Here is a 17,362-nt window from a genome sequence, read left to right as displayed (position 1 = left end):
CTGAGGCGTCTTAATACTAATGATCTGGTGTGAATGTCTCCATTACAGGCAGAGATTAAAAGGCTGTGAGATGTTGTGACCTGCTACACATAGACACACACACACACACTCTCATTGAGAGAAATGTAAAATTCAAGTCTTCATTTACTGCCTCCTCCTGCCAAACAACTGACTCACACTGCACCAGCATCTCACTAATAGCCGTTTGCCACCATTTATTTCCTTTGAGCAGCAGTGGGGTAACTTAAATACACAACTGAGCAGGTGAAAGCTGTGGTCTCCTTTATGCAAATTGTCAGTGCTGTGTGTTAGGTGACTCACCACTGACAGATCATGCTGTTCCCATGCATGGAGATCCACACACTTTTAATCACTGGCGTTTTCTGTATATGACTTGTCCAAGATGAGCACAAAGCCAGGGGGTGAATACCTTTATTGAATCTGTAGCGACTTGAATTGAACAAACTGAACCTTCTGAAGCATGCAGCAAAGTTACTGTAGGCTAAAAGCCAGCAACATGATGACAAGTGAAGTAGCAAATAATTATATAACATTTTATTTGTATGAGACCATGTTGCAATATTATTATATCAGAGTTAGAGTTTAGTCTTTAATGCTAATTTTCATCTCCAGTCCCTTTATTGCAGACCAGATTATTTTGGCCCTGAGATATGGAAGTTCTTTTTTCTCTGAATTAAAAAGAGTTAATCACACTATCAATAAAATCAGCTGTATTATATATAATGAGAAGGTAAAGCTACAGGAATGTCAACAATTTTTCCATGATTAGTACGATTTTGCATCATTCCTATTAATTGTAATTTGATAATGACTAATACCTATAGGGATTATGCAGATGCATACGAGAGGAGGTGCAGAGCACATTGATTTCAAGTTTCATGCTAGTGTGCATATAGTAATTTTAAAAGTTGTAATTTTTATATATCAAGAGCTTTCTGCTTTATGATTATCACTTAATATCTTTATTAATATCTCTTTAAATTGTTTATTATAGTAAATCAAGAGTGTTCACTTTCATTGGTTGCATTCTCCTCACTGAAGGCAGCTGGCCAATACTAACACATTTACAGACATATTGAATAATGTGTGTTATCCTTAATAATAATGGATTTGTATAGCCCTCTAAAGTAAGAAAAAAAAACGGATCATTATATAGATGTTGCTAAGCAGGAGAATAGATGTGGAGATGACACAATGCTGAGTCAGAATAGCAGACAGGTAAAAGAAGAAAGAGAAACTTGGTTTAGGATGTGAGTTGTGTTGACATGTTTTTAATAGTTAACTTCTAGCCTGAATCCTGTAGGTGTACACTGTTCAGTTTGTAATGGCCTGACAGCTGTTGCCAGGTTTCAGCTAAGCAGAGAAAATCCAGGTTATTGTCTGTGATACATTCAGTGAGAATGAGGCTTTTGTTGTTAAGGAAACGGGACTTAAGGAGAGCCACTTTAAGACAGTGTTGCTTTCTGATCAATTAAGAGGCTCTGGGAACAGAGCTTTAGCTTAAAAACAAAGAAATAAAATCACTGTTTTGCTTGATTTTTGATGATACAAATAATCAAAGGCACATATATATATATATATTCTTAGGTTATTTTTTATTTTGTTAAATTCAACATATGTTTTTGTGCATTTTAAGAAAAAATCATGTAAATAAAAAATGTACAACTTTGTTTCATATGCAGAAGAGAAAGTAATAAAAAGTTTAATTAAGACAGTGTTCTCCATTTTTATGAAGCTTATTTGTCAGTGCCCATGGACAAGATAATTAGTCTACCCAGTAACTATGACTAAACCAAGTATATCACAAGTATGTTTATATCTTCTCATATTGTTATTCTTTTCTTTGGCTATAGTTGGTTTCCATAGGTAACTGTAATTCAAAATGTATTTTCAAAGTTTCTTTGGCTAAATTCAGAAAATGTTCTGAATGCATTCCTAAACATATGTTAAGTAATTAGTTGTTGTTCCTTTATTTTTTATTACACCCATATTCAAATGTGTTACAAGTTTATGATAAGTAATTCATAGAGTTATTCACAACCGGGCAGACTGACTCGGAAACAGCGCTTTGATGAGCCTGCTGCTCTCCACCAATGGGAAGAGTCGCTGTGGGCAGGGGGCGGGACCTAGCGGGCGAGCACGTTTGAGTGCACACTGCGTTCAGACAACTTGATAGAGAGTTGACAGAGTAACAGTAAATCAGACAGAGCAGCTCCTCCAGCACCGGCGGTGAAATTGTAACCCTGTTGCAAGTATTTTTGGCCGCTGATAGGACGGAGTGAGATCACCGCGGTCTCTTTCCTCGGATAGACTCAAGAGTTGTTCGCTGGGAGCAACACAGCGGCCGTTTTCAGTCTCGTTTCTGCTATATCTCAATATTATATCACACTGGAAATGTCTGAAAACAAGCCGAATGATGAACCGAAGTTATCTACGACGGACAGGGTGGTGAAATGTAAGTAATGATCTATTTCATGGCAGGCTGAAATGAGAATCAGCAGAAGCAGAAGCAGACTTGGAAGAATTCACAGTCGTCGCAGCAGCAGCAGCAGCAGCAGCAGCACCAGCAAATGTAGTCGAAATTTGTTTGCAGGCTATGGAGGAAGAAGGGTGTTAGCCGAGCTTTTACAGCAGCAGTCAACTAGGAAGTGAGGCTAACTCGACTTATGTAGACCTGAGCTTGGATTTAGCTAGAATTGTGTCACGTTGTGCCCGTGAGGAGTGATACACTTTCCATTAAAACAGTGAGACAGTTTGATTCACGTACAAGTGCACACACTTAACAGTATGCATGCAGATATTTCACAACCATTACAATCAACCCAAGGGCGATTTTTGTCCTCCCCCCCCCTCATTTTTGCATGCAACAACACCAAGCGTAGTTTTACCAAGGCTTCTTCCCCCCCCGACCACTATTGCATAATACTACTTGATGTCGCCCATGTTTTGTAATCTGACATTTGGGGGGTGTTCATGGCGTGCATTCAGAATTCATGCAATACAGGGTGGTTCTTCCTCCCTCCTGTGTTTACAGGTCTGGCATTCCACCTTTGCTGCCTACCATGAGAGTGCAATAAAGGTTGTATTCGAGGCTACCTAAGCCCTTGCTCACAGAGAAGCAGCATTACAATTTGGCTTAAATGCAGCTCTCCACAGGCATTTTCGGTCTATTTATGTGTCCAAAAACATGATTCTAAGAGAAATTCCTCACATTGGGAGACGCATGCAAATGCCTTTGCAGAAGTAAGGTGACAGAATGTGTTTATTTGTATAGGCTGATTTTGATCCAGCACCGGTTGCGAGTCTCTTGACTCTTCTCCGGAATTCATGACTTGACAACACACATGTGCAGCAACTTGAGTCTGCACAAGCACAGGAGGGGAATTGTGGAGTAATTTTACTGAGGCTTAGCTGAAACCTTTTGAAATGATCAGAACATCTGTGACCATTAAACAACAGCAAGATTTGGCAGAGAGAAAAAAAAAAAAGCGATGCTTCAGTGTCTGAGTGACCAATACTGGAATCATTCACTATACACTACATTAAAATGAGTGATGCTTCGTTAAGCTCTTGCACAAACACACATCATAATTTCCTTATGCTTGTGCCCTTGTGAGAAATTGTTTAACAAAACTGGTAACACGTTTTTGCTCAGAAAAGGGGGGCAAAAGGGGGTTGAGGGTTAAAAAAGACTCTCAGCATGTATTGGGTGCTTTTGTAATGAATATTTCAAGAGACGAAGAGACCCCCCCCAGAACAGTCTCAACCAACTTGAAGGGTAATGAAAAATAGATATGACAAGTATGGGTTTTGAAGAGGTTTAACGGGATCACTGGGAGACTTGGCTGGTCGTGTTTATATGAATCTGAAGTTATTTTTTTCCTTTCTTACATAGCTGTTTAACCCAGATGAGATGCATTGTCTCAGGGCTGTATTTTTTTTTTTTTCTTTCCAGTGCTTCCTTGCTCAGCTGTCTGCTGTGCTCTTAATCAGGTTGAAATGTATTGATTAATCATTAGAGGGGCTGCCAGTGAATCTGAGAAGCCATTTTCTGGGGCTCACCTCTCCACCTGATGTTGAGATCAACAAAGTAATTCAACTCATTATTCATTCAAGAAGTTTTGAGGAGTCTGTGTTTTGGTAATGCATCAGTATTATGACAACACAGGACCTGGCTGTGTACAAAGCACCTCTGCAAAATAACTGTAGGCCATAGGTGTGAAGTAATTTGTTTTCAGCTGCCTAGTTTGCACCGCGACAAGGGGTCAGTCCAACTTATCGTAAGTGCCCTGCATCCACCTGTTTTCAAAAGGAATCACCATGATGTTCCTGAAAGCCACTGCTGCATTGTAATTACTGAGATGAGTTTAATCAGCTAAGGCAGGAGACTTTGTGTAATTGTCAGCATCTTTTTATTCCTGACAGAAATGAACTGAAATGTACGAGCAATCTTCAGTACTGTATAATAGCGAGACATGTAGCGGACTTCACCTGTTTTATAGGACAATTGTGTGATATTGTTGCATATTTGACTTCATTTTTTTTAAAGGCTTGGTAAAATTCAAATAAGGATTATGCTGTGAATTAGGACAATGCTGATTGCTGAGTGTCGTTTTTTTTTTTGCTACAATTATTAGTTGTTCGGGTGCAAGTAATACGGCTTAATAAATCTCTTGTCCTGTAAAATGTCACAAAAAAAGCCTATAAACTATTCACATACTCCTATTGCTCATAAGCCAAAGAAGTTTGGGTTAATCTAATGCTTAACCCAATTTAATGTAATAGAAAACATGGAAATCCAGCAAATATTTACATTAAAGAGCTTAAAACCAGTAAATGTAGGATCTTTTTGCTTTAAGAAGTTACTTAAACCATATATTTTTAGATAAAGTAGCTTCTGCTTAATTTTCTTTTGAGCAGCTATGTTTTATTTTTTATTTTTTTTGGTTTAGATTAGCCAATATCATTCATCTGACTTATCTTGTAACAAAATATTTAGTATTTGCACGTACACAGATTATGGGCAATAATCTAACTCTGTGAGACTGAGCGTGGAAACAATGTCGTGGTCTAAAGTTGAACACCATATGATAGTTTGCACTAGTGCTACTGTTGGTTAGATATAATATAAATAAACAGTAATGTTGTTACCATGGCGCACTCGTGACTGCCACTGCGCTCCAAAGTGAAACGACCTCACTAATGGTGTTTTTCCGTCACCAGCTGAGAAGCAGGGCCTCCGAGCCCCCAGTGGTGTGCTGCGTCCTTCTCTCTGAGTGTGGATGGATAACATCTGACATTTGACTTTTGAGGACAGGCTCCCATGCTCAGACATGCATGGGTTGGAGACATGGTGGTGACAGCGACGCTGCGCTGATTCCAGCTGGATCGCTGGTAGTCATTTATAGAACAGAACATTAAGTAATGCCACATACTTGATCCTCATGGCGTGTGTGATCACCTGCATATGGCGCTGCTTCATGTTCAAAGGCTGACGTGTGTGCCATCCCAGTGTTTATTTCTTGTCGAGTGTAAACACAGTGATACAGCAATATAATCATTTGGAAGGATTTTTCTTTGAGTTGTTGTCATTGCGAGTCGTATTTCCTAATCAGCGTGCATAAACCTTGTCATTAGCTTTATTTATATGGTAATCAGATTACTATGGAGAGGTGAAGGGATTTATATTTACTTCTGAGGCTGTTTGTGATTTTGATGTGGCGTGTAATTTTGTTTAAATTTCACACTGCCATATTTTGTGAAATCAGAAAACTGCAGATCAAATTGTCAGTGACTCAACCCTTTGTTTTCGCACATACTGTCATTTCTTCTTATGTTCGACTGTTTCAGTGTCATTTGTTTGCTACTCTGGGAAAAGCTGTCGGGGGGCTATTTAGTCTTAGATGCTTATGATAGTTGCCTGAGAATTTGATCATTTATTAAAATTGTGTATTGTTACGAAGAACAATACAACACAATAAATAGTTTATATTTTACTTTAACATTAAAGCTAAAATAACTGACTGTTTAGCATTAGATTTTTTTTTATCTATAACACTTTTTTATAGATGGCTTATATACCAATCTATCATTAATACAATTAATATGCACGGTAATTGATTAAACATAGTCTGTGATTGGTCAGACAGATGAATTATGTGCAAGGTTTGTTTGATCCGGTGCGTGGTCATTATCATAACATCATGGAAGACTGAATTATGATCACGGTTATTATTTGTGTAGCCACATGCTGGTATTGAAACGACTCCTCGGAGTTCGCTGACTTGTATGGTTTGGTTGGTTTTGTGTCTCTAAACTTTTTTTTTTTTTTTTTTTTTTTTCCGCAATAAGAAAATGTTAGTTGTAAGTTCTCATAGGTCTGCAGGGATATTTTCTCACGATTCACTGTCATGTCTCCTTGGCACATGAAGGAGTCTGGGGGGATGGGGAGGGGGGCCCCTTCTCCTCCTCAGCATTTTTTGACAGCAGGCCACTAACGCAGATCAATCTGGAAGTGTGGCCTGCAGCAGAAACCACGAGTGACAAGAAGAAAAGCAAACAAGCGATCAAAGCCTGTCATGCATGTGTTTGACTAGTCTGCCGTGACTTTCTGTCTGTTTCTGATAACAATATCCTGCAGCATGTTACCGTAGCAAACACCTGAGCTACCTCTTTTGTCAGGGGATGTTCAGATCCAAAGTGTGGTATTCTGAACCTGAGTAAGTGCACCTTTACTGCTCATTAGATTAAAGAGGAATTAGGCTCTGTTGTGGATTTAGGGCACAGCAAAGCGGTGGATTTAGACAGATTAAGCTCCATATAGGGGGATAAAGGCAGCTCTGCTCAGAGGTTGTAATCTGACTCCATGCATTAGCTGCTGCTCTTGCTAATTCATCAGAACAAATGGGTATTGGGTCTCGATAAAGTATTAAGTGTAGAAAAAAAATGTTTACTTACATTCGCATTTTTAGATAGTTGCTCAGCCTACAAATACAGTTTTTGGTACAAATGTGAATCTTCTTAAGGCAACGTACATGTACCTAATGTAATGGGCAAAATGTTCCAAAGTGCCATTTTGCAGGCACCAAGCAGAAAACGTCACTGTCACTATTGTATTAAATAAAAATTATTCTCCATATAAACAATTACTCAGTGTTTCCCATCTCATGACACCAACACACGAGGATTTTGTGAACTACAGTGGTTGACTAAAGCCATTTAGAGCAGAGGCCACAGTGCTGTGTCACTGTAGCTGTTTGCAGCACAGTCACTGATCAATCAATATTTTGACTACAACACATGTAGATAAATATTGGGCCTAAGGTACAGTGAGCATGGGGAGGGGGGGGGGAGCAGCTAACCCAGTGAACAGAGAGCAACTGGTCTGCAGGGATATATTAGAACCCAGCAGAGTATTAAATCTGCTTTATCACCTAAACTCTCACACAGAGGACTGGGCATTGACAGGCAGCGCAGAAATGGGATCCTGTGGGGGGTAGATTCACAATACATTTATGCACACAGACACATACATATACATATTAGTCACAACGTGGTCCACTTTTGGTTAATTGAGAAGGCGCTTTTTTTCTTAAGAATTCAGAAATAGAAAACCATCTGTCACAGGATTGTTGCCAAATGCTGTTTAGCAAAAATTGAGAGCAAATGCTTTGTCAAGGGCTGCGAATCACTAGCTTAACAGAAACTCAATTCAATTAACAACTAAGTGGATGATGATTAGATCCAGGAGTGATTTGTGTGTGTGTGTGTGTTTGTGTGCGCGTTTTATTCCATTTTGTAAATTACAGTCTGTTTTGTAACCGCAAATTAAACAAATATGTAGTAAAACAAATGAGGCTGCCATTTTGAAAAAGACAGCGAATTTAGATTTAAAACATGGTTCTACTACAGGGAAGAAAAAAAAAATGTTGAGAGCTTACACATAACTAAAGACCCAAGGAAAGTATTTTTCTTCATTCAAATATCCACCCTTAAAAAATTCTTGATATTTTTCATAAACGCTTTATGACAAAAGGCCTTCATGAAGTTAATCGAAACAGTGTTCACCTCACACTTCAGCGCCTACCGCTGCACGTAGTCTAAACATTACTAATAATGCAGTGATAATAATACTAGCGGTGGTAGGGACAGGTGCCGATTTCAACTTGTCAGTAGAGGGGCTGTGCGTAGGAGTGAGCAGGTCACTGAGTGAAAGTGGATGAAAGTGGCTGAGGGAAGCTGTGGATGAGCAAGTGGCCATGAAAATCTTCACGTAGTGTGTTATCTCACTGAAGCCAACAATAATGACTACAGTGCATTGGCAGAAAAAAAGCCTCGTAGATAAATCTTGTAGCAGACATTACGGTTTCCAAGTGTCTGGTCAGCAGAACTAGCTTCAGGCTCAGATGTTAGTGGAAGTACTTTGTCACTTTACAGGTGGTTGGACAGATTTCTTCAGAAAGGGGTAATTGGTTTGGCAGAATTTACAGAGTGACTACTATCAAACTTTCCTGTACTACAAATTTTAATGACACAAATGTGATGCATGAATTCTTACACCTCTTGCTTTGTCACTGGCAAAGGAATTGCAGTCTGTTTACATTTTGAACTGGCCTAATATTTAATTAACCTCAGACCGCAGTTATGCGCGCACACACACATAATCGCCTCGAACATATGTGCTCAATGAGAAACCCAACCGTGAGTCACGTTTTGCACCTCAGATGTAAAGATCTCCACAATAACGTTATTATCTAGGACAAAGCTCCTCTGTGTGAACAAGCACTATTTGGCCCTCATTTTTCTAACGATACAGATGGAGGGGAGGTTCCTTGTGGTGAGAGCATACCTTCATGCTAAATGAAAGACTTGTCTCGGTGGATCTGGACAAGCACCTGCATGCTGCTGTGTGACAAAGACACACACTCCTGTTTTGTGTCAGGCAGTCATTTGTATTTAACCGTGGGTAAAAATGTGCAAAGCCATCTGCAGGCTGGCAGATTAGTAAGCAGAGAGGTCTACATTGGGGGAGGGAAGTTGTACTTCCGTCAGCTCGTCGACTGCGAGCTGACAGTGCATGTATAGTGGGATATGACATAGCAAGGGTGTGCAATATCTCATGGTAACTAGTTAAGCTGCCTATTCTTTGCTATCATCTAGGCATCAGTACTCGTTGACACCCACAAACACACACTGAAGCTGATTGAAATGCAGCTTGTTCATATGAAGGACTGATGAATATGCTAATTTTTTTTTTCCATTCCCAGGACGTGGGCATGTGTGTGAGGGAACATTCACTAATGCGATAATATCACATAAAACCTGTACACATTATCCAACACCACAGCTTGATGGGTCAGAGTCAAACCTCGTCTGTGAGGGAGTTATTTGTTTCTTGTGACTTTTTTTTTTGTGTGAGCACACCCCAAACGGGGACAGTGAAGCTGGCTTTACAGGAGACATCAGAAGGCAAAGCTGCTAAAGCACTGCACCGTTGGAGTTAATTCCCAGAATTAACTCCGACTCTGAATTCTCAGGGAGGAGAGTTCTCTGTGAATTCCGAGTTGTCTCCAGGTTGCAGCACCGCATTCCCCTGCCGCTTTACTTTGGCGGGAGCCCAGTTTGGCTGATGACTGAAGCCTAGACACCAAGACTAGTACCAGCCAATATGGCATCAATGCTGTCCAGTCACACAGGTCGCCCGGTGGTTTTTGGCCTAAGCGTGCAGTTTGACAACATATGTCTTTTGCACCAGCTCGCCAGCTGTTAGTTGCACAATGAAAGAATGCAGTGTAGGGTTGACCCCACTCCCTGCTGTTTTATTTGATTTTTTTTTTTTATTTCTTCATTATTTAAGCTCAATCCTACTAAATCGGAATTAATGTACTGCAGATTTTATTTTATGTTTTAAATTGGCGGGACCAGTCAATACTGTATAAAATCTAAGAGCAATTAATAATTCATATACTTTTGTATTTTAATCAAGTTTAAAAAATAAACTCATTTGTTTTTAACCTTATGTTGCAAGGCAAAGGCTATTTCCAGGTCCTGAACGGAACCTTTGAAATGCAAAGGTTTAAAAAAGAAAACTCGCTAATGAACGTGTATTAGGTTAAGTGAGAAAAGCCCTAATTACTGATAAATACTCACATTTTTGTATTTTTTTATTTTTTACCTTGTTCATTCACTGTTGATCTGTGTGCAGGAAATGACAACACCTCGGGGGGACTTTTCCTTTTTTTTTTTTCAGGTGTTAGCTAACCTTGCTAAAGTACGTAGTGTGTGGACAACAGAGAAACTCCAGCTATACAAATACAGCTGGAGGTGAGTCGAGGCCCCAAGGTTTATTTACACACGTGTTAATTTTAGACCACCTGGCTGAAAATTAACCCTCCTATTCCACGTGGTGGTGAATTTGGTGTCAGCTTATCTTTGTCTACTGTAGGAAAAAAGGAATCTTTCATTAGATGTCAGCTTGTTCTATAATTGACCTGACAGGATGTTGTTTTGCAAGATTGACATTTATGTGACTAGACATGACAGCGCTTCCTGACTGACATATTACTTCTTACAAAATTGTTAGAAATCAGGACTTAAATTTGGACTTGACATTATCGTTTAATTTTTAAGTGAACTCCATTATGCTGTTTTTATTTTGGTTCTGCCTCTGAATCTCCAAAAAATGTGTTATGAGACAACCAGGCAGAGAAGGGTTAAATTTGCCCCAGAGCTTATGATGGCAGGCCACTCAGTAACTCCCACCCCCCCCCCCCTTGGAGAGAAGAGGGAGGAGGACCATTGCCTGGCCCACTCCCTCAAAACACACTCTGCAGAGGCTGACCAGAGCCAGAGTCGTGACTGAGTGTGTTATTGGGTAGGCAGGGGGTAGACAAACTGTAGAAGTGGGACATATTTGTTACCCTGCCCTTGCTGTTTTGTCTGTCAAATAAGGTCCTGGGGCCAACTGAAAAAGGACCACCAGGTGGAATTTCATTACTAGCTGTGGGCTTTTACCAGTAAATTTTCTCAGCGAATATTCGGCCAAGCAAGGTCAATTTATCTCATTTAAAAGTAATTTACACAACACCTGTTCGCGATAGGCCGTAGCTTGCGAATAATACAGATCAGAATAGACAGCTGGAACCCCTGAAATTAAAGTGGACTCAGCGTTTGCCTCCAGTTGCCCGGGCAAGTCGAGCCCAATCATACTGCAAACTGTGCACCTCCTTTAGCCAGGCTGTGGAGAGGTTAGTGTGTCCCATGGCTCCCATTGATTTTGTGCCTATCCAAACGCCGCCAGGGATCTATGCATTACATTGACCAATCATTTAGTCTTTAATACCATCCTGGTCCCTATCGGACAATTAAAGAGAGTAAAGGGAAGGCTCATGGACTCCTACTATATCTTTTTGGTGCCTGCTGCTTATGAACAGTTGCATTTTGACTTCATAAATGCTTGCAAACAGGTCCTGTTTCTCATAGTCTGCGGTTGATGCAATAGTCAGCTGTCATTATTGTGCAGGCCCATTCATGCATGCATGTGTTTTTGCGTTTGTGCAGTGATGACTCTAAGGAATGTCCAACTTTAAGAGGTAGCTAGAGCTTAGCATTCCACAAATTTTAGTTTTTGCGTTCAACCCACTGAATCGTGAATCATGAAACAGTGGATGTGGTTGTTGTTGTTGTTCCAACAAGATAATCTCCTGAGCCTACGATATGGTCCATTGTTGGTAATTAATGCCGTTGTCACACCCCAGTCCCACACACACACACACACACACACCCTCAGTAGCTGTCATTTTCTTTGGCAGCTTGTTCGTTGCTTTGCTATATCATGCAATTCAATAGTGGCCCATCCTCTATAAAAAACGGCCGTGTTGTTGAAGCAAGCTTGTGCACAGTTACTGCTCTGAACACAAATTTAGGTATGTGCCTGCCTGTGACACACAGTCTCAAGAATACTAAAGACTACAACATCTTTGACAGCTTTTCTACGGAGACTCAGCTGATACTTCAGTCAGCACTGTCTTTTTTTTTTTTCCCCCCAGTCCTGTAAAAATGTGAGACATGCTGTGCGAGGCGGATTATTTTCTTTTTCACTGGCTCAATTATTTTCTGCCTCTGTAGTGTATTCCAGCCACTCAACCAACAACACGCTTCTTGTCTTTTTCCTCTGTTCAGTTCTAGCTGTGGTTCTGCCATCCCTGCTTTCAACCATGACTACAATGCTTCCTCTAGGCCACCATCTGCCATTCATTCAGCATTTTTCTTTCCCTTTTGCATACTCATATGCTAACACTGCTATTCAACTGTATCAGACCTATGTATCAAGACCAAAACACCCATAAGGCTTCAGGCACGTCTCCCTATATAGAACGTAATCCGATTCCCCCCCCCCTTGGGGGAATGTGGCAAGCCTTGGGGGCAGCTTAATCGAGGTACAAATCAGCCAGTTGGGTGGCAGATAGCGTATTTCCAAGTGATTTTAAGCCAGCACTTTGGAAGCATTTGGCAGGGTGAAAGTTTTCCCCAACAGCCCAATTTCATGGTTATTTTCTATCTCAGACACTTTGTGCCAGTAATGTTGTTGGACATTGGATGCAAGCTATGTTAAACATTTGTTAAGTAATGTCTGTTTTGTAGCTGGCAGTTAGGTAAGAGGGCAGGGACTTCTATTCCGCTTAACAGATGGTGTATACAGTACAGAGCTATGTGGTTCCAGAGTATTAGGCTGCAGCACTTCATGGGATGTCTTTATAAAGCTTGTTTGCTTTTCATGAAAGTAAATATGCTGTGTGTTTGAGAGCGTGCTATCTTTAATACCCTTTGTAACCATTGCCAGGATAAATGACGGTTTAGTTGTTGTTGCCTCTCATGTAAAAATGATTCAGTCGTGTTCACTCTCTTTGTATTTGCAATTATTGAACTTTAACATTACAGGAGAGCTCTGTTGGGCACTTACCAAGTGGGCATATCTTTACAAAAGAAAAAGTTGAAAAAAGCTCATCCTCTGTGTCCTGTTGAAAAAAGTGGGAAAAAAAAGATATTTGTGCACAGCTGAGAAGGCCCAAGAAAATGGACGTGGGGAGTCAACGCTTCCTTCAGGCACTCAAGCTGTCAAGTGTTCCTATCTCAGTCCTGACTTTAACCACTGATTTGATCAACGGGCACACATGACCCTCAAGGCAAGCCTGTTTGGCCTGAAGGGATCGGGGCATGACCCAGGCAGCCCACTACTGCTTGACCCACAATACCCTGTAGCACCTAGAGTCCTAAAAAGGCCCTGCCCTCTACTTCTGCTTCCAGTGTTTGGCTGGACACTGACCGACTTTTGAATGTGATGCATTAACAGCTGCTAGTAAAGACTGCACAGATGGTGCATTCAGCATAATACTCTGCTAGTGAATTTTGAAAGTGCTTTCTCTGCAATATGGAGGTCAGGCTGGCAGCAGAGAGGGATGATTTACTTTACAGTCACTTTTAGCCCAGAAGGGTTGCATAATACAAGCGACTTCAGGGAATCCACCACAGCTTCTCCTGATACATGGAGTTGCCCTAGGGGGCTAGAAATGGTGAGATGAGGTGTTTGTGTGTAGTTGGTGTGGAGTTATTTCCTTTGCTGACTCATAATTCTTTTAGTCTTGAGAGAAATAATTCCTTTCTTGCCCTTCCTCCCTCTCTCTCCAGCCCATGCTGCTTTTTTGCTTTTCGTTCTTGGCAGTCAGGTACGCCTGCTGGCAGGAGAACCCACCACACCCGCACAGTCATGGCCTAGTAACAGAGATGGGCTTGAGAGGTGGGTGTGGGCACAGGGGAAAAGAAAGCCTTGACAAAGGAAGGGGACTCTTAGGGACCTTGTTGTCTTGGCAAGAGGTGGGAGGAGGTGGCTGGCTGTGCCATCCCATTGCTTCGCCACCTGTCTTCCAAAAATCCAGTGTTAGTCGGCCAGAAATTAAAACTCAACCATGAATCTCTTGTAAACAAACACTTGACACAGAATAATGCTTGTTTTAGTATTATATGTAATAATCTTAGTAGAGTAACAACTGGGGCGGCTGTAGCTCAATTGGTAAGGCAGTCATCCACGGACCACAGGGTCAGTGGTTAGATCCTTAGTTCCCGGTTATATGTCAAAGTGTCTCAAAGTGGGCAAGACACCGAACCCCTAACAGCCCATTCCCATCCCCAGCTGTGCAGTGCCGGTCCAAACCCTGTGGAAATTGGGGATGGTTGCGTCAAGAAGGGCATCCGGCGTAAAAACTGTGCCAAATTAACATGCAGACAATGATCCGCTGTGGAGACCCTGAACTCACGGGATAAGCAAAGGGGACAAAAAAAAAAAAATAATAATAAAAAAATCATAGTAGAATAACAACTCTTTAATGCTTTTTGCAATGTCTATACATTTATTTCTTTAGAACACTAAATATTTCGCTTGCCAATTCAGACCTTCCCTTTTTTTTCCCCTTTTGACACAGCATAGGGAATGCCATTTTACAAATGTGTTGGAGCTATTAATGATGAAGAATGTTATCTACAGTTCAGGCAATGTTTTATTCGGGTCAGCCTCAGGTCCTGTATGCTCCGTTTACAAAGTGTGGGTGCAAATATAGACTGGCCTCATCCCCTCTGTATGTGTCTAGTAATTGCATTCTAGAAATGCCAACATCTCGGCTGCCAACAAGCCCTCCTTGGGAGGTGCGATCACGCCTGTTGAGGCATATTATCTCAGAGGCAAGCTGTGAATGAGTACTGAAAACACTGAAGTCAGTTGGAGTTTCTGGAATGTAACATTTTTCTATTGATTTAAATACTAAATTGTATGGCGGCGTATCATATTCTATTCAGTTAGATTGTTTTGACTTTGCCTCCTGTAGGTGTAGAACAGGTGATTCTCCATATTCATAATATTATCTTACCTTCGTGTCATTCTAAACTGTGCTTCACAGAGTAATATTGCCCATGGACAAGATATATGACACATGGCAAACATGATTTTGTGCTTGCAGAAAATTCCTCTTTGACGCAAACCCTAGAGCTGGTTATAAGTGCTCCCTGCCCTGCTCGTTTTCCAACTAACCCCACCCAACTATTGTTCTACACACTGCTGATCACCTAGATGAGGTGTGTTCAGTCATTTTAAAGTTTGTAGATACCAGTTTGTCTTTCCCCACCCCACCCTAATCTAAGATGTATCTTCCAGGTTCTTATTGACTAAATACACCTGATCTAGGTAATATACTGTAGGCAGCGCAGAGAAAGGTGGAAAACAAGCAGGGCAGAGGTCCCTGAGACCTGGGGTCCGGAATCCCTACTTAGAGGGTTTGCATGTGTTGGGGCTGAAAAAGAGTGAAATACAGTATTGCTCTTGGCAGCTGACTGGCAGGCAGAGAATCGGATAAAAATTTGTAGCAACACGGACACTAATCCCAGCTACAAACTATAGAAGTGATTCGCTTACAGAACTGGTATTAATCAACCAACATTTAAACGCTTTGAATAAGTTGTTACAAAGCTGCTCAGTTCAATTATTGTAGCAGACTGTATGTATTTACTCTTTCCTGGTATCACATATATATTGCATGTTACAACTTGGTTGCAAAGCTTTTGAAGTCCCAATTTCTAGTTTTGTGACAACCGCAGCTCCAGCATTACTCCACACAGTGTATCTGTATCATGTCCAGCCACCTGTCGGCATATCACCACACACTCAGAGAACAAGCCACAAACAAGAACACTTTGTTAAGAGGCTTCCTGGGCACTGGAAGATCGCTCTGGGGTTAGTGGGGACATATGTTCTCGATAGACTTGTGTCGTCAGACCTTTCCAATACAAGCGCCAGTTGACAGCAAGATGGAGAGTGGTGGAAGACTCCCACAAAGGTTGCTCTGTGTATGTGCAGGGTCAGGTTTTTGTCCAGACTGGAATCCAAACATGCCCACTAGTCCTACCTCAGCTGCCTGACCTTACTGTTTACCATCAAAATGTTGAAACTGTAGCCTTGAAACCTTGTGGAAAGGTTCCTTAATTATGTCAAAGACCAGTCACATGATAGCACCAACCTTATAGGTAGTCTGTTACACTGCAAGTACAGTGTTCACTTAAGGGTATTATAAAGACAGGTGAAGGAGAACTCTGTAAACTTTCGTTTACAACCATTCATAAGCTTAAGGGAGGGTTGTTTTATTTTTTTATACTTACGATATGATGAGCTTGTAGCCAAAGGTTAATGACCCATCTAAATTTGTGTCCAATGTAATGTTTTTGTCCCAAGTAATGTTAACTACATAGTACCAAATGAAGAGCATCAGGAGTTTTTTTTTTAATTGGAATTCACAGAATGAAAATGTATAATAATAATAATAATAATAATAATAATAATATTATTATTGTGACATTTTGACTTAGTATTTTAAGGTATCTGCAACTGGTTAACATCCCCCAGTTAGGTGTCGGGGCAAGGTTAAATAATGTTACACAACAGTGATGAAGTTGGAAGTGAAAACCCTGTAACCTTGCAACATAGCAAAATGTCCATGGTTTGATAATTAATTGCCATAGTTTTCTATTAATGTCTATGTCCTGCCTATTTGGTTATTAATCCATAAATTATAGATGTTTAAATGAATATGATTTAAAAAAAATCTTTTGTCACAAAAAACTGTTGTAATGCATTTATTTCTGCATATGGATATACAAACCCAATTCAAAACAGTTGGGACAATGTGTAAAATGTAAATAAAAACAAAATGCAATGATTTGCAAATCTCATGAAACCATATTTTATTTACAATAGAACATAAACAAACAACATATCAGATGTTGAAACAGAAATTTTACCAATTCATGGAAAATATTTGCACGTGAATTTGATGGAAGCAACATAAAATCATAAAAGTTTGAACAGGGTGATGTTTACCATTGTGTAGCATCCTGTCTTCTTTTAACAACTGTCTGCTGGAGTTAAGGAGGGGTATGTTGTTCCATTTTTGTCTGATGCAGGATTCTAGGTGCTCAACAGTCCTGGGCCTTTGTTACTGGATGTTTTGTTTTATGATGCACCAAATAGTTTCTATTGGCGAATGGTCTGGACTGCAGGCCGGACAGTTCAGCACCAGGACTCTTCTCCTGTAAAGCCATGGTGTTGTGATGGATGCAGTATGTGGTTTAGCATTGTCTTGCTGAAATATGCAAGTCCTTTACTGAAAGAGAAATTGTCTGGATCTGGAAGATCACGCGTATCCAGTTTTGACCTTTAGCGTTGTCCTTTGCACACAGAGATTCCTCCTGATTCAATGAATCTATTAACCTAATTAGTTGTTAAATGCTCCTCCATTTGTTT

The 17,362-nt window shown here is 40.5% G+C and overlaps 1 protein-coding gene across 4 annotated transcripts in view; it reads left to right on the top strand.

Annotated features, from left to right (window-relative positions):
* The first annotated feature begins 2,182 nt into the window (after positions 1-2,182).
* Positions 2,183-17,362, top strand: part of LOC137137247 (protein phosphatase 3 catalytic subunit alpha) — a 68,048-nt gene continuing 52,868 nt past the window's right edge. For 3 of the 4 annotated variants that reach the window (XM_067523269.1, XM_067523267.1, XM_067523268.1), the window contains exon 1: positions 2,184-2,476. In XM_067523269.1, coding sequence (XP_067379370.1) covers positions 2,416-2,476 — 61 coding nt within the window. In that variant the 5' untranslated portion in view covers positions 2,184-2,415. Of the gene's footprint in view, positions 2,477-17,362 lie in introns of all 4 variants that reach the window. The other variant, XM_067523266.1, reaches the window with a different exon arrangement.

This window comes from Channa argus, chromosome 12 (assembly GCF_033026475.1).
Source record: "Channa argus isolate prfri chromosome 12, Channa argus male v1.0, whole genome shotgun sequence".
NCBI lineage: Eukaryota > Metazoa > Chordata > Actinopteri > Anabantiformes > Channidae > Channa > Channa argus.
Note: the sequence above shows the minus strand (reverse complement) of the source record. Positions and strands in the feature narration are given on the sequence as shown.